Source organism: Sinohyriopsis cumingii, chromosome 11, assembly GCF_028554795.1.
Source record: "Sinohyriopsis cumingii isolate HCF-2022 chromosome 11, ASM2855479v2, whole genome shotgun sequence".
Taxonomy (NCBI): Eukaryota; Metazoa; Mollusca; class Bivalvia; order Unionida; family Unionidae; genus Sinohyriopsis; species Sinohyriopsis cumingii.
The window spans coordinates 39,975,967-40,002,974 of NC_142971.1; the positions used below are offsets into that span (position 1 = coordinate 39,975,967).

General features: G+C 34.6%; 2 protein-coding genes across 3 annotated transcripts in view; one reads left to right on the forward strand and one right to left on the reverse strand.

The window, feature by feature from the left end:
* Positions 1-12,219: 12,219 nt before the first annotated feature.
* LOC149787978 (complement C1q tumor necrosis factor-related protein 4-like) overlaps positions 12,220-27,008 on the reverse strand; it is a 35,214-nt gene continuing 20,425 nt past the window's right edge. Inside the window, exons 3-4 of the mRNA XM_089973503.1 lie at positions 14,171-14,365; positions 12,220-13,504 (exon numbers count right to left, since the gene is read on the reverse strand). Of these exons, the coding sequence (XP_089829629.1) occupies positions 13,071-13,504; positions 14,171-14,365 (629 nt within the window). The 3' untranslated portion in view covers positions 12,220-13,070. The remainder of the gene's footprint in view (positions 13,505-14,170; positions 14,366-27,008) is intronic.
* On the forward strand, positions 19,390-26,460 carry LOC149787979 (C1q-related factor-like). 2 transcript variants are annotated; one of them, XM_089974252.1, is made up of 3 exons: positions 19,390-19,662; positions 24,184-24,654; positions 25,281-26,460. In XM_089974252.1, the coding sequence occupies exons 1-2, from the start codon at positions 19,458-19,460 to the stop codon at positions 24,627-24,629; spliced, it is 651 nt and encodes a 216-aa protein (XP_089830378.1). In that variant the 5' UTR covers positions 19,390-19,457; the 3' UTR covers positions 24,630-24,654; positions 25,281-26,460. The 2 variants fall into 2 exon arrangements, with proteins under 2 accessions (XP_089830378.1, XP_089830377.1); XM_089974251.1 differs by having other exon boundaries at positions 24,184-26,460.

A 27,008-nucleotide genomic window follows, 5' to 3' on the forward strand; every position in this document is an offset into this window, starting at 1 on the left:
GAATGATCGGTCAGTGTCATCGTGACAGAAGATATTTGATTTTCGACACTAACAGGATTGTAGATTATTTGATGTGGTGCCACTTGCATTAAAGAACCTGCTGGGACATTAATATTAAAAGAATAAATTGTTTGTCCTTGACTACCATGTGCCGTATAGGATCCGCTGGCAGTTAAGCAGTTCACTAAAATCGAATTTATTTTTGTTATGTCCACCGGTGATTCGCCATATTATGAAATTGAAGCACTTTTCGATCCAGAACCGTACTGTTTTCGAGCAAACCTAACAACCCGATGATGTTGGCGGTAATAAAATCTAATTTGAAAAAATGTTCTTCAAAGTAATTCTGGCACGCAGTGTGTTATAGTTTGGAATAAGCTCAAAACTGTCTGAACGTTAATGCTTTATTTAGATCAGTAACTTTATGAGAGCCTTGCGATATTTTAACAGAAATCCAAACTGGACCACAGCTGGCTGGATCGATTGAAATGTGAAATCGTCATTCACCTTAGTTCATAAATTTGACATAGCGTGCCCATCAGTAGCTGATACTAGTCCAATTTCGTATTGTTTATTGCTGTCAAGTTCGATTGGTGGATTATAAATAACAGGGAAGTTTGCACTGTCTGATGCAGTCTGCGATGAATCAAGCAGTAATGTAGTTGATAACATTCTTATTTTATCTGATATCTAACACTGAACTGTTGGCAGTTTGTGCTTTGCTGTTAGCGAATCAAATCACTATGTAAAATCTAATATTCGTCGGATGTTAGATAATTGTTTGATCTGAAATTATCTAAAATTTCAACAATTGCCTTGTCAGTTTATGTGCTCACATTTCCTGTTTCCTTTGATAATATTAATAGCATCAACCGGTCAACTATTTCAGCTTGAGAGATCTTAAGATCACGACATAATCGTACAGATTTATACTTTATATTTTCGCCAGAGTAAGTAATTTAGTATTCCAATTATATTTTTTTGTCGAATTTTTGTATTTTCCAAAATTGTAATGTATATCTCAGGTATAATACTTTTTCGGTAATTTTTAACAAGATTGTACGCTTCCCAAAAATCATCAGAATTATTGATATTATTACAGTATTCAGATTCGTTCAGTTTTATATATCTGTTAATAACTCGATATATTCATCAATTTTTGCATCATCCAGTTTTCTGATATTACCTACTGTAATGCGTTTTTCTGATTCCAACACATCGTTTTCCAGATTCACTATTTCGCTATCATGAAATTCGTTTCTAATTAATTTTATTGCTTTTTCAATGTTGCTTAATCGATTTTGTTATTTTCTAATGTTCAGTTTCTCCTGTTTTAGTCATTCTTTTTATCTCGTTTTATTTTTGATCTTTCTTCTTCAACTCGATCGACTCTTCCAATTTCGCGTAAAATCTTAGCCTGTCATACAAACGGATCCTCTATTTTTTCAATAATTTTTGTGCTGCAGCTTTTTCTGTACTTCTACAACTAGACCAAGTAGTCCTTTCTTTAGTAATGCTGTTTTTTTTATTATCTGCTAGTGATACCGCGGAAATATCAGGTTATTTGCCAAGTACACCTTCACTCACTGGTCTAAAAAGTCTACCAGTTTCTTCTGTAGTTTGCTGTTATTCTCTTCATTCCTGTTCGACTTTTTTCTTAAATGCGGCCCTTGTTACAACAAATTTCTGTAGAACTTTCAATTCGTTTCTCATCCATTTCTTTAAGTATCTGACCAAAAACGTGTCTATTCCGCATCTGAACATACGATTTCGATCTCGTGCTAGTTTATCAAATAAATAGAAACTGTGATTTCCCTGAGCAGCAGGCTGGTCCGACGCAGGCAACCTGCCAGTAGCGTTATGATAAAGCTCGGCAATTTTATCTTCTGATACACATCCCCATTGCTCTCGACCTATATTTTGTCAAATGCAGCGAATAGTATAAAATAACCTGTATTTCGCCTGATAAATCGATCGACATTATAAAATCCTTGTGCCAGATAAACTGCATTACATTTTCTGTTGCGCGATAGTGAAAAATAAGATATTTTCGTATCCACTTCGACTTATCAGGATGTCATCCAACACAATAATTGTATGCTCATCAGAATCTAGCTCAGCAACAGAAATCATATTTTCCGTATTGTTTTATGATAACTGTATCATCACCGGCGCCAAGTTCATTGTTTTTAGCTTTCCCTTGTATTCGCTAAGCAGCTTATTTTTATCCTGCTGTGGATTGATCGTGTATAACCTCGATCGTAGTTGAAGCGGTCGTTGTGTAACAGATTCATCAGAAGATTAGTTTTGTCCGATCCAGTTCGTCCTACTATCAGATAATGACAGTCCGGTAGGCCGTGGTTATGCTCATGTCATTAAGCGCTCCGTGTAAAAGGTGATTATGCTCATTCTGTACCAAGTATTCACAAATTTTATCTCACAGTAATAATAAGAATGAGCTATTACACAAAAGTTGGTACGATAATCGAAAGCTCAACAGAAACAACAGCAGCAATATAAACTACCGCGGCTGGAGCAGATTTAGCAAACTATTTCCCAAAAAAATCTGTAGATACAATGACAGGTAACTTAAATATGTCAGGTCAGCGAGCGCTACACCTTGAAACAACATATCCACCTGTCAACCCAGATAACTCACAAGCAGTAAGCTTTGCCTAACAAAAGACGATCGAAAATAGTAAGTTATCATTGACAGGTGGAAAAATGGCTGGTAACTTAAGTATCTCAGGTCAGCAAGTGCTAGACCTTGAAACAACATATCCACGTATCCACGTAGATAACTTACCATCAATAGGTTTTGCCCAACTTCGCGGGCAGTAATAGCAAGTTATCATTGACAGGTGGAAATATGACGGGAAATATCAATATGAGCGGGAAAAAAGTTTAATATGGGTGCTAACAAAATAACAACTTATAATCCAGTCGCCCCGTCTGAGCTTATAAATAAATGGTATGTTGACTCTGAAATAAATGTAGCATATGCAAGAACAATAAATGCTGTGAATGCTAATTATGTTTTTAAAAAATCCAGAGGAACAGTTACAGGTGCGATCGATATGGCTGCCAACAAGATAACTTCTACGTATGTACCCGTTTCGACAGTTGAGTTTGTCAATAAACAGCATAGTGTTACCCAATCGCATGCGATTTGTGGTAGTACAAAACGAATTAAAATAGCGTAGGTCATATTCTAAATGTCGCTGATGCTAGAAACAATCAATCGGGTTTTGTCAAGATATTATTGGGAGAATAATCCAAGTTATGCATTTGCGTTCAACAGCTATATATATATATATATATATATATATATATATATATATATATATATATATATATATATATATATATATATATATATATATATATATATATATATATATATATATATAATTAGAGTGGTCACAAACGCAGAAAGTTTTTTTAACTTTTGGATCAAAATAAAGTGTTTACCAGTCGTTTCAATATGGAAATTTCAACTACGAGGTCTAATAAATGCCAATGTCGGAATAATTTATATATGGCAATTACGAGGATCGAATAATGATTCGGAATGGACTGCGCTGCATAAGGCATCGAATGTTTATGTTAGTGCTTCTCTGCAATTTACACTTGATTCGCAGTAACCACAAATAAGTACTCGTATTTTCGGATTTATGTTGTCGACGTTGAGGGTCCATATCCAGGTTTGATGATGCTTCAGATCTATTGCGTCGATGATCGAAATCAATATAGCTGATGTTGATCAGCTAGATCCAGAAAATGTTGAGGAAGCAAAGCGGTAAATACAAATGCTCGAATAAAAAAATTAACTTTATATTCAACGGGTTTAAATGAGAACAGTGACAATTTTGCTAGAGTTGCTGGAATGAGAGGCCCTCAAATGAGATACGCGATCAGAGACTTCGATATAATTAGCAAATACTGTCCTGTGAGTGACTGTGAGGAACGACGAGTAAAAATTGAAAAGTTGTTGATAAATACACTGTTTGGGCTACACGAAGTAAATGTTCTGACGATCGACAAATCTAACCTTATTTTTTTAATAAATTCATGGTGGTAAAAGCTAGAGCAAGAGCGAAGATTCACGACGAGCTTGACAAACTAGAAAACACAAGTTTCTTAAAAAGCGTAAACTCAAAGACACATTAAACGTCGAGTATTTAGTGTGCTACGAATGGACTACTATGACAAAAAGACACTGTTGGAAATGGTAGATAATAATACTGACACTAACCTGCTGACAACAGCATATCTAGTTCTAATAGAGTCTCTCACCGCTATACAAAAGTATAAAGTATATCATATTAATGCAGCACTAAACGCAATATCAGATACTTTAGTCCAGGATAGTCGTATGATGATGTCGAACGAGATATATTTTATCAGGAGTTTGATATTTTAATTGTAGAATCAAGTATTGATGAAGATTATAAAATATATAATAGTTTTTAAAAATTGCATTGAAAAACTGTAAAAAAAAAAAGAAGCTGGAAAGTTACTCACAGAAGCAAAATACAGAAATATCAAAGAGCTGATTACTAAATACCTAAACCTGCCCGTCAGCGACATAAATATAGACCAAGCAGATATTTGCGGTCTTTTGAGTCTTACAACAGCACATGCGATTCTCAGGCAATATCGAGTATTTTAACAAATTTAAACTGGGACATTTATGTTATGTTGTTAGTTATCTCGATGAAATAGATGATATTTATCGTGATAGAGTCAATTCTATTACTGAAATACAAATTTTGACCCCCCCCCCCCAATTTCATCCTCAGATCGTAAAGTTTTAATTGATAGCAAATATAATGAGATCTCGTCTGAAGTGTATGAAGTGCCTGAAGTGTATGACGTGTCTGAAGTGTATGAAGTGTATGAAGTGTATGAAGTTTATGGAATGTATGAAGTGTATGATAAGTAGAGATATTTTCTTGCTAATCCTGTTAATAGTAAATTTAGTGTTCCGATCGATAAGGCTGCCGCTGAAATACCTTCACTACAGCAATTGAAATAATTACGGAAACAGTTTCAGAATGGCAAAGAAAAAGAAATTATTGATTTCAACCACATATCATCAGGCCTGTCAGACAATGATAGGGATAAGTTCATCAAATACTATAAATAGTACAATTTAAAAAAAAATTACTGCGTCAGACAAGCTAGAAAATATTACATTAAAATAATAAGCATGCTGAACTACATTCCAATGATACTAACAACATCAGGAATTGTATCAGCAGGAGGAACATTAAATCCATTACTACTGATAGTGTCAGAAGAAAGTGTTCTATTTTCAGCAATAAATAAAAAGATCGAGCCAAAACAAGAGAACAAAAATACTTCATGTAAAACAGGAATAGCTACCTACAAATTTTTGTTTCTTCCTTTCTTTTTTTTGCTAAGTATTTAAGTCTTGAGTTTCGGAAGTCGCAAGAAATGAAAAGGTGATACACTGTGATTGAGCTAGTCATTCGAATATTCGAATGGTGCTGAGTATTTGGGTGACTGGTGTTTGAACTTTTTAAGTTTTACGGCATCATCTATTATATGCATGTGTTTCATAAATGTTTTAACTAATTTAACGCAAAACGTAATTGTCTTGAATTTACCATTTTCAGATAATATGAATAAAATGAAATCCTCGTGAATGTGTTGTAGTTAACGTTAATGAGATTGCCTCAGTGTTAGAGACATATTCTCTTGCTCTAACTCAGACACAGTTTAAAATTCCTGCTCTAACTCAGACACAGTTTAAAATTCCTGCTCTAAGTCAGACAATTTAAAATGCCTCCTCTAACTCAGACACAATTCAAAATTTTTGCTCGAACTCAACTCTGTTGTTTGGTAGGGACCTTTTAATTGCTTTCTTACAGGCGAGTTTGGTATACAAAATCAAAGACTATCATAAATAACGCGAATTTTTTAAAATAAATATTCGTTATAAATGTCATGTCTTCCGGACGAGAATCGCTGCGTTTTAATTAGAATGGATGCTGAAACATAACGGCCTGATGTCTCTGCATGACATACCGCCTAACCCACAAACGAATCGCATTTCTCTGTATCATCGAGTCAATTCTAGAACGAAGACGGTGTATGTTGAGTTTTGGAAGAGTTGCCAGTCAATAAAAGTTATTATAAACCTAGTATATGTCTTGTTGTTGTTGTGGACATGACGCCATTTTTCAGCACATGCCAGGCTATACATGGCGGCAATTTTATGGTTTATATATAGGGTTGCTTATAGAACATTTAGCAAATAAACAAATTAATGTAAATGTTTGCCATAACTATGTCGACTGTGGGAATTTAGATACACATCACCTTCATGAATTGTACATAGGGTTGCGCGGATGACGCACCCTAAAAAATTAGTAACAAAAAAGTAATAAATAAAAATGAGTGCGTAACGAACGGAACACTTCAAAGGGTAAGTTGTCTTGACAGTTAAATGGTTAAGATTATGCCTTGAAAACAGTTAAAAATGCAGGAGCTCAGAGGTTCCATCCCGCAGACCCCATGCCTACTTGTTTACTTGTCCCCCTCCCGAAATAACTGGATCCATCGGTGCATTTTAAATGACAAGGCGTTATGACGGAAGATCCTGGAGTTTACTTCAGATTTTGTTAATAAACACTTCTTATACAAACAATTCCAGGGGCCCAACAGTAAGACTGCGTCGTTCCGAGGTTACTCTTTCACAGACATGAATGTAATATTCTTGTTTTGTTACCACGTCATTGTATTTCAATACAAGCAAGTTACGGAGATCTCTAGCAATACACGATATGACATAATTTTGATCTTCCACATAATGGAACGTTTTCCAAACATATTTCTTTAGGCATAGTGCAGAACACGAATGCTTCACCAAGGAGAATAAAGGGGGGGGGGGCATTTACTCCAATTTCATTTTTTAAAATAGAAAGTTTTGTCCTAAAAATATAATCTAATATCTTACGATTTATCTTTAGTGCCTCAAACCATAAATTTAAAGTAATTTTGCACCTGGAGGGATTTTGTCAACACCATTTGAGCATTGACCTTTATTGTCGTACACGATGAGAAAGCTGTTGTTTCCTTTGACATAAGATTAAAACCGGAATCTTGTTCGGTGATTTACCTGGAAAATATGCCGCAATTTTGTATCGAACAGCTTACACTCTTCGTCTAGTGCAGGTCGACAGTGCTTCGTTTTGTCCCGTGTTAGAACCATGAGGAAGTTTGTTTCGAATTGAAGAGAGTTTTCCTTTTTTTAAACAAGAAAATTAAAGGTTACATTTTTTCAATTGTCACTTTATCAGTGTATTTAGCAGGACAAATGTTTAAAATTTCACATAAAATATCTTCATTTTTAATATCAACGGAAGTTCAAAGAATAAAGTATGTACAAAGTAAAGCTATTATTTCAAGTGTATTAATCTATCATCCATATATTCTAAAACTATATATAATATTGCTAGTGCCGTTAATATTTTTTTTAGTCAATGTCCAAAACCCCAGCAATATATCTATATTGTGTTTCTCTTATTCTGACTATGAAATCTTTTATTTGACAACGTAATAGTTTAAGTCACTACCGCCACCCCACCCCTTTTTGAAATGTATGTTCAATATATACGAGCTAGGTTCAACACGGTGTCTGGTCGAGTATTATGACATTTAGCACTGGGCAAATTGATTTAGAATCTATCCTGTCGATCATCGCAGCAATCTTGTCCAAAAGCTGTACTAAAATCTATACTTGATACATATAGCTCTGCAACGTTAGGCCGTCATATAACCTGGTTTGATTCTCTTGCATGGTTGAGGCGTGACTTTAACTGTAAACTTTCTCAGCATAGTTACATGGAATAAAACAGATGACTTCTGTTTTTGTTATTAACATCAATTGTTTCTAATCGTTTATACGATTAAAAAGTTGTTACTCTAAATGGATATTGGGGTTTTCATAAAACACTATATAGAATAATTGTACCTGTGCATATTTGTTTCCTGACAGGTAAATGGGGATTTCTCTTTCTCCCTCAGAGGCCCACGTGGCCGAATGATAGACAGTAGGCGCTTGCAGTAACAGAAAACACATCTCAACTCTGTCCACGTGAGTTCGGGTCTCGGCCTGACCAACATAGGTGGAATCGGATCACAATTGTAAGTTCCAATTCAGAACCCACGAATGTAATCCCAGTCTATTTTTAGAGTATTTTTTCTGTCTCCTTTTGGTGGAGATCCAAGAGTAAGATTTAGGCATTCTTGCTGTTGATTTAAAGGTAATTGTTTATTATTTAGAATTATGAGCAGTATGACGTGCTTGTCTGTGTGCATTTCGGCGACAGTGCACACTGAGTAATGAGGCATTGATAATGATCCGGTAGTGGAATCTGTAACCAATCTATGATGCTTTGTTTATAGCTCAGCTTCTCAAAACAAATGTCGGACGACATATGACAAGACCTGTATCATGAGTTTATCTTTGAAAGTACCTTAGAATAAGATGCGATTTATTATCTTTTGGACACAACGGAAAGTTCAGTACTGAGAAACAAATGTAGAGAATATAAAGAGAAATTAATTTTAATCCCATTCCAGATATGCTAGAGAGAGCCTACTAGCAGTTTCCTGCGAGTTGATGGTTCATCGCGGGTTTGCACGTGTGTGTGTGTGTGTGTGTGTGTGTGTGTGTTTAGACGCATTTGTAAGTATACCACTCGTTCTCTTTCTCCGTTTTTAGATGGATTAGTAACTTAACCACCTTGTTTCAGTGACACAAACTCCACATGTGATATAAATCATTGTGTCATATAATATTCTCAAGAATAACCTTGACATATTTGCTCAGTTGTTGTTGGGCAGTGACGTGGTTTTATATTACCATATATGATAAAACACATCGCTAATAATGATGTACAATGTCGGCCTAGGGGTTTTAGGCGCACCTGACGACCTTTGACTTTGGCGCTCCCAACTTTCCCCCTCCGCGAAAAATCACTTCAGTCTAATTTGGCGTCGCTTAAACCTGGAACCCTAGGCGACCGCCTAGTCCGCATATATTTGTATATGGTCGACGGGCCTGAAGCTGTACGTATATATGATCAGTGTTGTTTTGCTATCTCTTGCCAAAAACAAACAACCAAAAAAAATTAAAAAAATACTGTACGATATCTGTAAGCGCACGAGTATACACTAGCTGGTAAAACAGTACCGTACATACAGGCTTATAATTGGAGTCTAACAGTAAAAAAGCACAAAATTTAATAAAAGATTTAAAGGAAAAATTGAAACTATATTTCAAGCAAATTATTTTATCATAATTTACAATTAAGTCACTTTTCATCATTTTGTAATCAATAAATTATTTTAGAATACTACTATAGTTATTAACATTCTTTTAGATATTAATTTTGTATTAATTTTGTATTAGTTTTGTACTAATTTTGTAAGTTTTGTAATAGTTTTAGGAACCATTTTTGTCAAACTATAATAATAATAATAATAATAATAATATCTACATTACTTCATTTAAAATTTTCTCAGTTTGCTAACGTCTTAAATACCATGTAATATGACTCAGACCAATTGTCCAGGTAAAGCCACATTTATCCAGACTACGTTTGTTTTGGATTGTCTGGCATGTACAAAACAAACAAAAAACAAGGATCAAAGTCTAACTTTTCTTACATACTTACAGGATATTTCCGTGGTTTCGTCTGCATTTTCTTATTTTAATTGGAGCTGTTGTAGCGGTGGTAACTTGCGTGTAGCATGGATGATAAAATAAATAATTTTTCCTTTGCATATACAAATGGCTGCGTCACGTATTACGTTAGTCGCGTATATTAGAGCTCTCCCTTTTCGGTTTGTCTACTTTACGCCGATTCGTTTTCATAACTAAAAGTACTAATTTTACTTCTATAGTAAAAGTATGAAAACAACATAATAATATAAAAAATTCAGTCACTTGAGATTTATAAACAAGTTTTATTACACCTATATATCTCAGCATAGACACAATCTTGATGCTGTCGTATGTGTGGAGAATAATGGAATCAATAATGTGGTGGGCACCGAGACAAAGAAATCCCAATGGAAGGGTTACATTATATGTCTTCTGCCAGACTCTACAGGAACATCCTCGTCTCCTTCCTATCAAGTTGAAATGACTTCGATTCTCTGAAGTAGTCTCATGGTTGCAAGCCACGGACATCGATCCACTACGCTCCTTTATCAAACGTGGCTGCCTGTGCTTAGAATTTCCCGCTTCCGATGAGTACACATGAACAAAAATACGTCACCAAAAACACAGTGTAGCTGACACCTACACATCAGTGAAAGCTCCCGTGTAACCAACAGAAGAAGGCTTGTATTTGGAAAAGAAACAATTGGCTCATTCCAACAGCATGATGTTGGAAGACCCGGTCGTATAGTTGGCGATGCCCAAGGAGTCACGCTAGCAGCGGGCCCAGCCGGTGCATTACTGTACTATGCGTAAAATAAAAAAAAATTGTAACTTCGAGCACAGGACCCCGAAGGGGCGGGGCCCAAGGCAACCGCCTTGCCTTAAGGCCGGCCCTGTCTGATCACAATGGCGAGTGATTGGTTAAGCAGGTTTATGCATAGTCATGAGAAATCTCAATACGGAGCGTAGTGGATTGTCGTCTGAGGCTTGCGACGATAACGAAACTCCTATGTAATCACAGTAATACTTCGAAAAATTACTAAATTTTTGGCGGACGTACATTCGGATTCATATGCAAAGAATATATACCTATAAAATGACAGGTGTTGAAAATAACACTCGACGATGTTTCAACTATCAATGAAATACCTGTATTTTCAAACTCTGGTGTTATTCCTGCAATTTGAGATGAAAAAGTTTGACGAAATCATTCGATTATAATAGCAACTTTTTATTCTAGTATTCTTGATGTTACGACGTCGACTCTTTGTGACATCAAGGCACTTCTTTTTGTGTATTATCACATGGTCGGTATAGTTTTCCTACAGTATGTGCAGTTTCATATTTTTTTTAAATATCACAACGTGTTACCTATCACTTTATGTGATTCTGATTGGTCCAAATAAGCCCTGGAAATTATGATGCAATATTCTCGTTACTGATTGGCTGCGATCGTGGGAAAGCTTTTTCAACTGCACCTTCTAGAATGTTTTGTTTTCAATTAACAATTTGGCTACCATTTTTCGAGTCGACTCACGAAAGGGAATTGAGGAAAAATGGTCTAGTCTGTCTGAATACGGTCAATTCCCCCCACACACACACACACACAGTGGTTTATGACGCCATGAATAACAATATCATCATATGAAACATGACGTAAAATCCCAAGGCAAGAACAAAAACAAGAAGTAAAACTAAAGGTATTGCACATTTGATAGTGGGTCTGTGGGGTGGGGGTTGAGGGTTCGGTATATATCCACCCTTTTTTAAAGCGTGGTTTAAATATTAACTTACAGAAGTAAATAAACTCACCTTTTTTCACAGAAGACAGTGGTCATAAACCGGTTTCCCATCTGACAGAACTTTATCCAAACACAGCATATTTATGCTGTACATTTGTGATGCAATTCCGACTCTCATATTCGGTAGCCTTTTGTTCCAAATCAAATACTGTAAATATCCGGTCACGACTACATTACAGTAAATATGGAAATTTCGATCTAGTAAACCTTCTTTCACATGGATATCGCAACAATGTAATGTTTAGTTGTGAAGATGACACTTAAGGTTGCGTAAACATTGAGTGTCAACAGTACTCAAACGGGTACTGCATCAAACAATGCGACATCACACACATTGAACATTCTGTGTTCAAAAATGACTATGTAAAATGTTCTATTTATTCGGAAGGACGCTTATTCTTTGATTTATAGTTTGTAAGAAAAGCATAATCTACTTTTAGACGTTTAAAAGTAGATTATACTTTTCTTACAATCTATAAAGTGTTATGTTAACATGTTATAATACCAAAATTATTACATTGCACACACTGTAGGTAAAGTATACCGACTATGTTTTATATATATATATATATATATATATATATATATATATATATATATATATATATATATATATATATATATATATATATATATATATATATATATATATATATATATATATATATATGAAATACATAATACTAACAATAATGTGAACTTTATATATGTAACTATTAATCCAAACACTCAAATAAAAACCACAAGAATTGCATGACAGTATTGGAAGTAACTCGAAGAAATAAACTGTGAGAAACCAAATAACTTTCAAAAAAGCTCTAGTAGAACCATTTCCTACTCTGAAGCGAGGTAAGTCAACAACTTACTATAAGAAGCAGAAGAAAAAAAAATCTCTCCCAAATTTTCAGAAATATCTCCCACTCTTTAACTTGCAAGCGATGGAAGCCGGAAATGCCGAAATCGGTTAAAAATATAATAATTATTTTTAATGAACACGTTTTAAGTGTATTTTTATTAGTTTCTTTAAAGAAACATAGCTCAGCTTAATCCAATTTCAGCATTCCCGGCTTCCGTCGCATTTCAGACAGCTGAACTGTAGGACAACGGATTTGCAAACACGTTCATTTGCTTGTGTGAGAATTTGAATGTATTAGAAATATAGACATCAGAGAAAGAACCGTCTGACTAAAACATTATGACATTAATTTGTAGAAAAGCGTCGATAAGGGCTGCCAAGTGTGTGAAATATTCCTGAAAATGCGACTTCATGTTTCCATGCTAGTCGATATCAGAACACGCTACACAGCGTTCTTGGGCAGTAAGACCTCGACCCCACCTCCAGACATTAATATCGGGGTCGATGTCGTACATTTTAGGACTGAGACTGACAACTGTACATCCCGGTTATATCAATAAGTACTGATGGAACTTGTCTAACTTTATATGCACGGTATAGGATACAGTGGTCCGAGTTTCCTCTGACCCTTGCCACCCCATTTTTGACGTTTGGACATTTTGGGGTGGCAAGGGTCAGAGGAAACTCGGACTAAGGATACGGGTATTAATCCTTAAGGCTGCACAAGAAATCCGGAAAATGCTGGGTAGTACCAGCGTTCAAATGAATTAGAAAACATCCCATTTCCGTGGGAAACACCTATCCACACAATGTCGGCTGCATTGAGTCGGAACACTGCAGAGTTACCTCCCATATGGAAACCATGTGTAATGGCAATACCCGCATGAACTTTGTACTCGCCGTTCACGACGATCCCGGTTACAAGGTCGGTGTCAGGAGAAGCAATACCCATTGCGTGGGAAGTCATCCAGGTAAAGAAGTAGATGCCAGAAACGGGGGCAGTAAATATGCCTGTGATCGCAGAATATCCGTTACCTTCATTCGTAGCTACCTTGTCGAACACTAGCTTCTGTTTCAGTCCGAGATTTGTCATAGATGTGTCTCGATAAGCCATAAAGGCAACATTTCTGCACCTGGACGATGAACCTTTATGAAATAAATGCAAAATATTATTATTATGCGGCTAGGTTACTGTTTTTAATGAAATGTTTCCAATGACTCTACTCCACCGCAGAACATATGTCTGCAAAAGTACTTTCACTATTTGATTCTTAACAACATCCGGTCCAGTAGCTTTTAAGAAAGTGCAGGTCAGTTGAATACGTGCTGTATTTGAGAATGGGGAATTATGAAAATATTCTTTTAAGACCTGACTTCTAATTTTAAATTAGCATTTTTATCTAGGTTTCAGGTTTGCTAATGATAGAGACCCACCAGAATTTTTTTTTATAGAACATGACAATTCTGTTATTCTCGTTTTAGATGAAAATCTGACTGTGACTAGATTTTAAAGGAAATAATCGAAATTCCGAGTATTTTTATTTTCATATATTCATTCTTTCTCGTAAATTTAGCGTGGGGAGGAGCTGTGTGAGTAAAAAGTCTTGACTACATAGTAATTTGCCAAATAAACGCTGTCTTTAGTCGACAAAACAATGCCAAACAGGTGTGTGATTTTTCCAATGTTACTGTTTTACTGTGTATTTATATTTGAACATGTCATTTTTGAGTTGTTCAGAAAGAACTCATTGCCTTACTCAGAAGGATAAAATATTTATAAAGTGAAATGTTGTATCAAAATAATCGTCTTACCGTCAGCGTCTTTCTCTAGTTTCCTTTCAAGATTTGCTACTTTCAGCATCAAAATCTCGACGTCATTTTGCAACAGGAGACGTTTCTCCTTTTCCTCCTCCAGACGCAACTTTACGGCACCGACGTCACTGCATGTCATTCCGTCCAATATGCCGTGACACAGTTGTACAGAGATTATACAAATGCACAAGAACCACATTTATGTAGCTTGTTAATTCTTGACTTTTGTATCAAAGGCAGGCATATAGACGTTGTTGAAGGCTGATGTAAGTATTTGCTGCTAACCATCGCTTTTTGTTTCTTTATTCATTGTATCATTTATTAATGCTTGTTATTTTGGCCCCAGTTACTGTTGGGCCGAAGCTTGTTTGCCAGAGACTGAATAATATTGATGGAAGTGTAACAAGTGTCATTCCATAGGAATGGTATGTTAATTGTATGCAATATACCAAATTGTGTTTCTCTCATCATCCTGATTAAACAAGTACATGTTGTAAGTAATAGCTATTATTTATGTTGCTACGAGAACAATTAAGCTGAATTTACGCGCACTTGCAATCACACCCGAAAGCAACAATAAGTCACACCATATAATTATGCTTGTATGGAATTTACAAAGTACATTTAACATCCACGAAGTAAATAAAGGTCAAAATCAAATAAAAGTCGTTTGAAAAACATAGTTAAGATAGTTAATGCCGTACAGGGTTATTTTCTGCAGCAATCTAAATTGTATTTTTATGGTCTATCTTCATTATGACAAGGTGTTTGTAAAACAGATTTCACAGCATAAAAATCTATACCTTATTTGTTTGTCATGATACAGGCTTTTATTTTTGTTCTATATCCGTCTAGGCCAATCTATATATGAGTTTCCTTAGAGAGTATATATATATATATATATATATATATATATATATATATATATATATATATATATATATATATATATATATATATATATATATATATATATATATATATATAATGTCAAATATTAAATCCCGTCAAGCTTCCATTATGTATTTTTGCTTACTTATTGATATCGTGACAAAATACCTGATTGTCAGGTGAAATCTCACGCTTGTGTACAGAAAAAAGGCAATGCTACACATTGCCGTTATAAAAAGAAGAGCGTTTGTCGATTTTATTTTTGGGGAGAGTCTCCTAATTATCACAGCAACAAGGCGCGTAATCCGGACGAATTATCACAGCAACAAGGCGCATAATCCAGAAAATTATCACAGCAACAAGGCGCATATTCCAGACAAATTATCACAGCAACAAGGCGCATAATCCAGACAAATTATCACAGCAACAAGGCGCATAATCCAGACAATCAACAGAGGCAACAGATATCAAATGTGCTTTCAAATTCCTGATGCAAACCATGACGCAGATAAATATGGATGACTGGATCCCGTATTTCATTTACATGTGGTATATAAATACACACGTGACTAATCTCGAGGTTAACACAAGTTAATGATACAGTCTTCTTTAGTTTCTTGATAGGCTAGTTTAAATCCTAGTATTATGTAGAAAAATGTGCACATTAACCGATTACGTTACCCTCAGATACATTATACTTTGGGGCAGGGCACAGAGCCAACTTCTCTCCTACAAGTTTCAGGCAAAATTTTGAATCTTCGATTGATATCGTTAGTGACACGTACAAACATATTATTACTATCAAGGACTATAATACTGATTTACTTGTACCTTCTATCTCTGCAACTTTAGTTCATTTAATGGAAATATATAGTCGACGAAATGTGATAGCATATCCTACACGAGTCACTTCCACTACTAGAATTTTGCTTGATCCAATCTTTGTAAATAATGCTACAACTATATTCATGCATACATTTTAAAAATTGATAAATAATTTAGTGACCGTGATGCTTCTACTACAGCAATCAGTGTTTAACGTCTACCTCCAAACGGCCTACCCTGTCTGGGTTTACAGCAAAGTTGATTTTAGCTAATGAAAAGCTCTGATAACAGGAACTAACTGGGCAGATCTTTTGCTAACACCAACGGATAATGATGTTCCAACATATGTATTCAAAACCAAATTATTACAATTGACAGCTTTGTGTTTTCCTTTTAAATCTGCAGCAGTTCGCCCGTGCAATGAACCGTGATTTGGTTGCCAATTAAGAAAAATGACAAGGAAATGGGACAGAGCACGCAAATTTGCCCTGAATCGTGGTAGCTAATCGACTGGAATAAATTCAAACAAATAAGAAATAAGGTAAGCAACATTAAAATGCATGCTAAAAATCAATATATTTGATACACATATTACAGATTCTAAACAAAAATGCTCCAAAAACATTTTGGAAAATTACAAGATCAGTTTTGAAATGATAAATCATTCAACTTTTATTCCACCACTTCCATTCTTAATCCAGGAAAAAAAGAACGGCTATGTTTTTCAAGAATATAAACTGAAAAAATATTCCTGAAGCTGTTTTTGAAAATATTCATCTCAAGTATGTGAATCCTCTTCGCCATTTTGGATTACTACCTTCAGCAAATATCAAACTGACTTTTCACATTGGTAGCATTTATAGCATTTTAAAAACAACATCATTTCGAATAGCCTCTCTTCGAAAACTTAAATACCAACTTAGTAGGTAATTTTATCAAAACTTTATGAAACTAATATAAGGCCCATCTTTTAATATGCCAGTGCAGTCTAGGACTTATGCACGTTGACGGATTCAGAAAAATTGAAAAAACTACTGCTTTAAGCGACAAGAATAGTTACAGGACTTCAACATAGTTACAGGACTTCAACATAGTTACAGGACTTCAACATAGTTACAGGACTTCCACATAGTTACAGTACTTCAACAAAACTAAACATTAGTAAGCAATATCTCTATTTTCAAACAGAGTGGGAAAGTCTGCGGTCTAGAAGAATGAGACAAAAATTAAAACTGTACCACATTAAAAGGAAACAAACTCCGTTCTATCTCAGTGAATTTCTCCCCGCCCCGTGTCAGAACAAACAAATTATAACCTTCGACATTCAAACAATATGGTCATTGTCAAGTTCAGGCTAAATTCTACCAAATCATCTTTTACAGACTCATTGGTTGCCTTGTGGAATAGGATACCTTGTGTTGCATGTCTTTCTGCTTTGAAAAAAGTGTTTGTGTCCAAAAATCGTATCTTGGAAAAAGCGAAGTTTTCTTATTCGAACCCTAGATATTATCCATACTGGATTACGACATATTGTAAGTTCATTAAATGCTGATTTTTATCGTGTTCAGCTTGCTGACACCCCTTTTTCTTCTTGCCATAGAACTGAAACCACCATGCATTTCTTGTTCTGTCCCAGGTATAGTTGACAAAAAACTGAGCTAATGAGAAATTACTCATTGCCAAATGCAACTGATAGTTTAGATTTACTGCTTTGGGGATAGGGCGATGCAAGCTGAAAAATATAGAACTATACATGCATTTAAATATATAACCTTTGCCTGACGACTGCAATAACTTACTCAAAATGCGATTACTGTCTCTTTTTCTCTCTCTCCAATCACGTGTCATTATTAGTCACTGTATTCATGTTGAATATGTTGTGATACTTGTAGTATAAAGAGAGAGGGCAAATATTTAAATTGTGTCCAATCTTATTGTATTTTTTGCGACAATAAAATATGTTTAATCCATGAAACCACTAGATCACTGTGCACTTGTGCTTGTAGACTGAGTTATTGCCCTTTTGGCTTAAAACTGGTTGCTCTATTTGTCATAATCCTGGGACTAAAGCTTGTCTCGTAGTTGCTGAGAGACGTCTCTGATACTTGGTATACAATACTTTGCATGATCATCATGACTTTAGTAAGAGTTATGACCCTTTTGGATTGTATCTTGAGGCAAATAGTCCAATAATTTTGGTTGGATGCAGCAAAGTAGAATATATATTTGCTGAGCATTTTGCTCATCATTCGTGTAATTTTCTATTTTTCTTCTTCTTCTTCTTCTTCTTCTTCTTATTATTATTATTATTATTATTATTATTATCATTATTATTATTTAACCACAACACAAGTGAATGGAAACTTTCGAATGCTGTGAGGATACAATTCTTGAATACAACGGTTAAGGCCCTCTTTATTCTAAGTAAATCCAGATTATTGAACTATTTACATTTGTTTTCTTTTTCTTTATGTTATTTCTCCTTTCGTTCATTATTCTTATTCATTTTCATTCTTTTTTTACTAGATACATATTTTCTTATCGATGTCTGGTTTGGCGAGTTTCTAAATTCTCAGCAAGTATAATCGATACTAATGTTAAATACACGTTCTCAGAAGACACATCTGCATATCAATCCAATAATTATTCTCATCTAATATATATATATATATATATATATATATATATATATATATATATATATATATATATATATATATATATATATATATATATATATATATATATATATATATATATATATATATATATATATTCGACCAATGCGGGTATGTATATGTAAGAAAACTTGCTGATAGCTTCTCGTGGGTCAGTGGTTCTTTCCGGGGTTTTAAAACCTACAACGGCAGCGACTTTATAGCGTAATTTGTGGTGATGTGTGCATGACTGAGATGGTATACAGGTCCGTGCTTCCAGGTAAGGCGATGGGTGCAGTTGAATACGAATTAAAAATTCTCTTATCTGTATAATTATGTTGTTAATTCGTAAGTATCACAAATGTTTGAAGTCTCTAGGTAGAGAACGTGACACTATATTACCAATGTGTTGGTTAGGTTGCCATGGTTTTCCCATTCTTGGTTTACGTCTCTTAATATTAAAATATAAATGCTTGACACTTTTATGTCAGAGAAGTGGGTTTAAATAGGACAAATCTATCACTGTGTTTAATATGATGTACCCCTTTATGAGGACGAAATGAGGCTTGTTAAATGTTACAAATCGTCGAAAGATTCTAGCCAGCTAATAGTAATGGTTTGTGACAGTACTTGTTTAAGCAGTTCGTCGAGATAACGAAAAACAGGATAATCAAAGATGACCTTGATTTTGTGACCTAATGTATGATGTCATGCATATCAAGGAATTCAAATTAGTCTCATTAAATTGTAGCAGAAACGCTTAAACAGCTTCCGGAATTCCATCTGGTATATAGATAATGATGCTGAATTGCGTGTTCTATTTACTGGGTTTAGCAAAGTCTGTAAACAAATTAATGTTAGTTACATTCTGAGTTTGCTTTTGCCACCAATAATTTTAGAAAGGTTGGAAGAAAATGGAGGTTTTCTGTATTGCTCTACATTTTCTGTTCGCCCAATCTTCTTTCGGCATTTTAGACAGCATGATTAGCAGTGACGTCAGCGCCGTCAAGTTTCGTCTTGAAGAAGAAAAGGAGAAACGTCTTTTATTGGAAAATGATATGGAAATCCTGATGTTGAAAGTAGCAAACCTTACAAGGACTGTGGAGAAATTTGCAACAGGTAAGCATCTTACTAACGTACAGAAAATCGTCACAGGTAAACATCGATTAATATGGAGAAAATAGCTTATTATTTTTTGTGGTTATTATTATTCGCCAAAATTGATATTTCAAAGTATACCATTGGTAGTAATTTAAGACACAATATATTCATCAAAATCGTATAAAATCAGACGAGTTTTCATCCTAAGGTTTACATTTTAAAATATTCAATATGAATAAAATGTAACCAGGAGTGCGCTTAGTTAAATTATATAACTTACGTAGCGATACCAATATGTCGCTTACTAATAAAGGTGTACTTTTTGGTCTGTTATTTTCGTTGCTAACCCAAATAAGTTATATAATTGTTTGAAAATGTTCAATGCTTTGTCGCTAAAATTCTTTTTACTATTCCATATTTTCATTATTAGATCAATAAAATTATGGTCCACATTCTTCCTTTAAAAAAAAAAAAACGTTTGCCATTTTATTATATGCTTCCAATTTTGATTCAGATCGTTTATTAGGGTCAATATACAATTTATCAATATCAACTACTATTCAGTTTATAGGACTTTCAGGTAAACAATCAAAGAATCATATTATATTTCCAGTCCTGTACTACTATTGGTTTTTATCGTTTTTGGAAACTTTGGAATATTGATATGAAAGATGTAAAGCAGATATTAGAGATTTCTCTGAACGGTCAAGAACGCACATAGCATAAAAGACATGAGGAGAATGGATATCCCTGTCAACGCCCTCTATCGATACCAAACTAATTCGAAAACATTTGTTGTTTCGACATTAAAGTTGCATACAATTATATATATATATATATATATATATATATATATATATATATATATATATATATATATATATATATATATATATATATATGACCATACATCTTAGTCAAAATCTTCTCACTCGCTAGGCATTCAGCATTAAGAGGTTAATTAAGGACTGGTCGGACTGGTTTCAATATAATGTGACTGGGTGAGGCATCATGTTACGCGTCTGCGGCATGATGTCCTAGTGCTACACATCACTATGAACTGTTACACTTCAGACAGCGTAGCGATAGGACTGAAATTGTTTTAAAGCTACATTAAAAATCCAAATCACACACACACGCACAAATTTTGATTTTGTAAAAATCATACTTTATATAAAAATTCCACCTTTTTATATTTTGTGCTCATTTGCAAAAAAAATCTTTTTTCATGCAACAATAAGATAATTTTAAAACATTTGCGTAAAATGAGATACTTTGGGTTAGGGTTACTATACATTTTGAATATTTCAGTCCAGATTGTGGCAACATTTGCACAGGTTGTCCTATATTACGTAAAAGAAAGTAACTCCTGCTTCCAGGTTTTAGTCATGTTGTGGCAACATTTCCCACAGGTTGTCCTACATTGTGCAATACAAATTAAGTACATGTACTCCCAACTGACCTGTGGTGATTCATATTGCTCCCACATTGACTAGGTAATTAGATAAGCAGTTACTCAGCAAGGTTGACTGACAGGTCCTAAAGGTCTATTCTGCATAAAAGTCAGTACAAGTGACCAAAATTTTGAACTGAACAGGAAATACATTATTTTGAGAAGTGCTTTTTTGCAGCTGGGGTATGATACATTCATTGTTCATTCATTGTGACACTTACATGGATTATAAATATGATGGCAAAATCTGAAGGTCAACGCAGATCTTAAAGTAGTTTATCCCACACTGCAGACATCGTAGCGATATGACTTAAAAAGTTTTAAAGCTACGTCAAAAATTAAAATCACACACAACCACACAAACAAAATCTTTTCAAAACGAATCAAAATATATATAGTAAAGAAAAAGTGAGCTTTTTTGGTTTCTTGTGTTATCTACAGTTTCTTGTTCTTATAGAAACTTTGCTTATTCCATATGAAAAACTATGGGAAACAAAGTATCAACCCTACTTGCAATAATTGCAGAAGCAACCTTGTATGATACAGTTGGAAGTGAAATGGGTCTCCAGTTTGAAATGTACCACTTGGGTTTATCACATTGTGGTACACATGTAATAACTCCTGAGGGAAGATAATTCACCAATTCATACCTAAAATTAATGACCCTCGCTAGACACTATCCAACATCTTTCCAAAATAATCCACCAGATCCTGGGATTTTTCATGGCATTTTTAAAAAATGTGCAGCTTCTGTATGTGATACGATACCATTAAAGTAATGTTTCTGTACTTGAATGTCTGCGCAATTAAGTAGCATTTCAAGAGAAACAGAATCACCTTCACGAATTTTATATAAACTCATATAAACTTGTTTTGCTCAACCTCAGATGTCTTGTTGACTCTGTGTTAAAAACATTGCTTGTTGCAAGATGCGGCAATTTACTCGTATAATTTCTATTTTCCAAATGACAGAGAAATTTAGTTACTTTCTTTCCGTCTACATAGCTCTAGACCGCACCCTCATTCCATCCAACTTTACCTTCCTAAAATCTTCTAACTCTTTTATTTTTTCCACAAGTTGTCATGCTTCACTAAAAACTCTCGTCTAAAATTTTATAACTGCAATTAGTTGATGTTCCTGTCCATCTTGAGTTTTCTTTTCATACAAGATGCATACGAAATTGTTGTTCCAATAAATTGTAATAGAAGCATTTTAAATAGATGTTGATCATTTGTTATACATTCAGAATCCGATGAAGATACAGGCTCAAAATTGTCCAGTTGTTCAGTACAAACCTATTAATGTTTATCTTTTAAGATGGCTTATTTTACTCTTATAACATTTTCCAGGTCTTCTAATCTTGAATTATTAAATTTCTTGAATTTTTCCTTTTAAATTCCTTTTTGAAAGCTATCATCATTTTTACAAGAGAATGGTCAGTCCTGCATCAAGTTGAACATTTACATTTTCACGAACTGTAAATCAATTTTCAACTCTTCATTTTCAGATTTCAAATTAATCTTTTCTGTGGCTCAATTTCTCATCACACACAACAGGAAAAAAAGCCCATTAAACTATATACATTTTACCTAGGGTCGGACCACGGGTTTTTGGTGCCCTAGCTGAACTACAACTTTGGCGTCAAGAAGTTATGAAGTTTCAAAAAAGCAAGATACACAAAGGGTTGTTGGCGCCCTAGTTGAGCTATACCTTTGTCGTTTTCCTCCCTGAAAATAAAAACGTGTAAACAATGGAGGCTGAAGATGCCTCCTCTTTATGCTGGGAAGCCAATCTTTTCATTCAGTTGCACATTTCAGAATGTGGATCCTTGAGCTGTCTTTGAAGTTACTGATTTCCCTCATCCTTGAGCTGTCTTTGAGGTTACTGATTTCCCTCATCTTTGAGCTATCTTTGAGGTTACTGATTTCCCTCATCCTTGAGTTGTCTTTGAGGTTACTGATTTCCCTCAACGTTCGTGTTCCATAGCTGATGAATTTCCCAGTGTTAAGACATTTTAGTAACCTGTATCGCGGGATTTGCTCTGAAACACATCCATTTGACGCCAGGGGATGTTTGGAATAGTTTACTCTAATTATTATCTGTACAACAGGAGTACGACCTAAACCGCCTGCAAATAACGGAAGCATGACTATTATAAAATACATATACCAACAGATTCATCCACATAACATCTTGCAGCATAAAATATATGTTTACCACAACATTACCAAATTTATTCTGGCTTTAAGATTAAGAAATGATGTATTTTTGGTGTGCCATAAACAACAAAGAGCTCGCTGTCTTAGCAAAAATGAGTGTATCTGATAATCGAAATGATTATTTTATCCTTTCTGTACACACCATCTCGCTTCCCTCCCCCCCCCCCTCCATTTCATTTCGTTCTCTCCAGTGAGTATAGTTTTCCAACATATGAAATACAAACCTAATTTTAAAAAAGTGATAATTTAAAAAATAAGGAGGTTTACAAGTGTGCACAGTCTCTTCGAGTTTCAAAAGTAAAAATAAGAAAATAATCGAGTATGGGTTTCTAACTTGACGAGTAACAGCAAAATGCGCTTGTGCCAAGTCACTCGTTTAGAGCGATATCAGGAAGTTCTGAACTTTCAAAAAAGCAAAATATACAAAGGACAAATCAACTGTAAATGTAACAGAACGACGTGAAAAGAACAGGCACAATAAAATGATAGAAAACATTATAAAGAACAACCTACATGAATCCAAAGAAAACGCAAGGAAAAGCAAAGGATAGGAAAAGAAAACATGAATTCAGAGAAGACAAGAAAATATATAACTGTAAATCTGAGACACTTGCATAAGGAGATAGCCACATTTTGGCAAATCCTGGAAGAAAAATTGTGTTCAGTCTAATTGAAATCTGGGGTTAATGGTCATCACACTACTCTTTAAATTCAATATATTACAATACTATGTTTAACAAAGTATTTATGTTTACTCAATAAACTCTTACCAGCTCACGTTGTACGTGTGTTTTCCAACTTGTAAGGAAGGGAGAGAAGCATTTTGCTTTAATAGCCTACGTATGAATAGCATCTTTTTATTATAGGTTCCTCAACTTCCCCATCCACCACAGCACCAAGCATTGCCTTTATGGCTTATCGCAAAACAGTCTTGACGAATCTAGGAGTTAACCAGAAGCTAATCTTCGACAAGGTTGCTACAAATGAGGGGAATGGATACTCTGCGACGACGGGGATTTTTACAGTTCCTGTTCAGGGGACCTACTTCTTTACATGGACAACTGCACATGCCAAAGGTTGTTCCTTTCCTGATACATATCTTGTGACAGGTCTTGTGGTCAACGGGGAGTACATGGTCCATGTTTGGATTGGCGTCGAAATGGCTTTCAATATGGGAGGTAACTCGGCCGTTCTTCGACTAAACACTTCAGATGCTGTGTGGATAGGCGTTTCCAAGGGAAATGGAGTTTATTCCAATACAGCCGCAGGATGGTTCTACCCGACCTTTTCTGGATATCGGATACACATTTAATGTGTTTCCCACATTTTTCGTCCAAGTTAGTTTGGACACCTAAGATAAACTTTAATCCATGCTTCCTTATACTGGTGACGAAATCATGCTTGTCTGATTGCTTGATGATATTTTTTTTAATTGCAGAGGCAACAATAGTTAATTGACTCGCCCAAAACAAATTAAACTTTTATCGCCAAAACTTTTTATGAATATTTGTCTTTTTTGTAGCTTCACTGGTATCCTGCTTGCAGCAAGAGATAAATTAATAATTGCTACATAATTTAAGGAGAACTGTTAGTCAACTGTCATGTCTGAATAACCACAGTTCAGTGAGTAGAGATAATATTCAGACTAACAAATATTAGACCATATATCGTCACTTCCGGTCATTTCCCCAATAGTAGATTTTCAAGAGCTGATAAACTCCTTGACTTCTATACTGAGAAAAACGGCTAAGAAGCATTATTCTCCTACACTTGATATTCTCATACATGGGCTATTCTTTAAAGAAAAGGTATTCGTGAATAATAATAATAATAATAATAATAATAATAATAATCTGTATAATCTTTATAATTTTATGTGTATTAAATTAAAAATAAAGAGTTATTAATTATTGCTATAAATGTTAATTTTTTCAGTGCAAAATATTTATTTTTCTTTATCTAGGTCGTACGTGCCTTATTGAAATATCGGACAAGTGATCATACCGGTCTACTATGAGCTAGGTGGTGTAAGCCCTCCTTTTTACCGTTTGCACAAGAGAGAGAGTTGCAGCTAGTTGGTTTAGGCTAATAAAATCACAATGAAGATTTTTACCTATTGCATTCAGAGCAGAACTTCATGCTTAATTAAATCATGTAAACCAAGCAAGTTTGCTCTCCTCCACCCCCACCCCCAACACAAAAGACAAGGTGAAAAAAAGTCACAGCTGCATTGGCTCATAACATTTAGTTTTCTCAGAACTGGGAACATGGCAGTTCTTCGCATTTTCTTTATGCACAATTGTTATGTAGATTTGATTTAATTATATAGGATTTAATATATATTTATTTCAATTTAATTGTTTGTCAGTTTAATTTTTTTATATTTTTCATTACATGCTACTGTAATGTAAATTTATTCACTAGAGATGATACTTTTTTCAGAAAATAGTTTGACCATGACTGTTCGTTTTCATAAACACCAGGTGTTGATGTAAATCAGGACCTTGCTTCAAAATTTTTAGCCACGACGTAAACAATTTTTAAATATTTTTATTTATTTATTAGAGTAAGATAATTGGTTTTCGTCAGGGCCATACTGGGTGGACGTGAACTTAGCATGTATCTAATTTCTATAAGCTTCTAGAACATGATCACGTGACCCCTTGTTTACGTTTTAGGAGAGGATATAACCTCTGTTTTGAAGAGATATTCTCATTTGCAGCTGGGCGTTCTCTTACACTGGAAGTTGTATTTTGTGCTGTTTGAAGTTATTTCAAATTAGTTGCATTCAGAAAGATTAATTCTGCTATTTGTCTGGAACATACGTGTGTTCATGTGAAATTGTTGAACAAGGACAGTTTTGTTAATAAAAATTTATTTAAATATCCGAAATCGGAGTGATAATTCTTCTTTCTATAAGGAACTGTAGACTTCAACACTACAGATTGCATCATACGTCATCGTCTTCCATCTTGGATTCGTCGTCGGAATTAGAACTTGAAATCAGAAGAACATTTTGTTATTAGGACTTCTAAAATATTATTCGTGGATTTTTCTTCGATTATTTTTGGATTTGATTCTATAAAACCGTAATAACTTTTACAGAATTTTTCCTGGGAAATAAATTATTGTATTTTATCAAAGCTTGTTGTTTACTCTCTTTCTTGTTTTACTATTTATTCGAGCCTAAGCACGTGCAATAAGAACAATGCTGCACTGCATCAATGACAACCTTTCTAGCCGTGATGTCAACGCCTTAAAGTTATTAATGATAACTTATAGTAAGGATAAATATCCAGTTATTTGCGAGATTCGTTTCGCATACACATTTTAAAGATATAAACTTATCTCATTAAAAAAGTTTATATTTTAAATTAGTATATTGTAGAGGTCATTCTGTATCATCCGGCAAAGACAACGTAAAAAGCTCACACATAAATGAAAAACTCAATCTTTATCGGTCAGTGTGTTTTTGTGTCATAAGTACCTTCTTTAACACTCCTGCGCGGATTTTTGAGATCTTTTCCTTATCTGGGTCCCTCACATAACCCCTGCGAGAGGTCTGGTTGAAGTTTAATTTCAGTGTCATTCTGTTTGCAATTACAAAAATTGTGTGTAAAACTATACTACTGGAGTCGGAGACCTTGTCACATGCAACACTAAATATAACTAGACCATCATGACCTGTCTT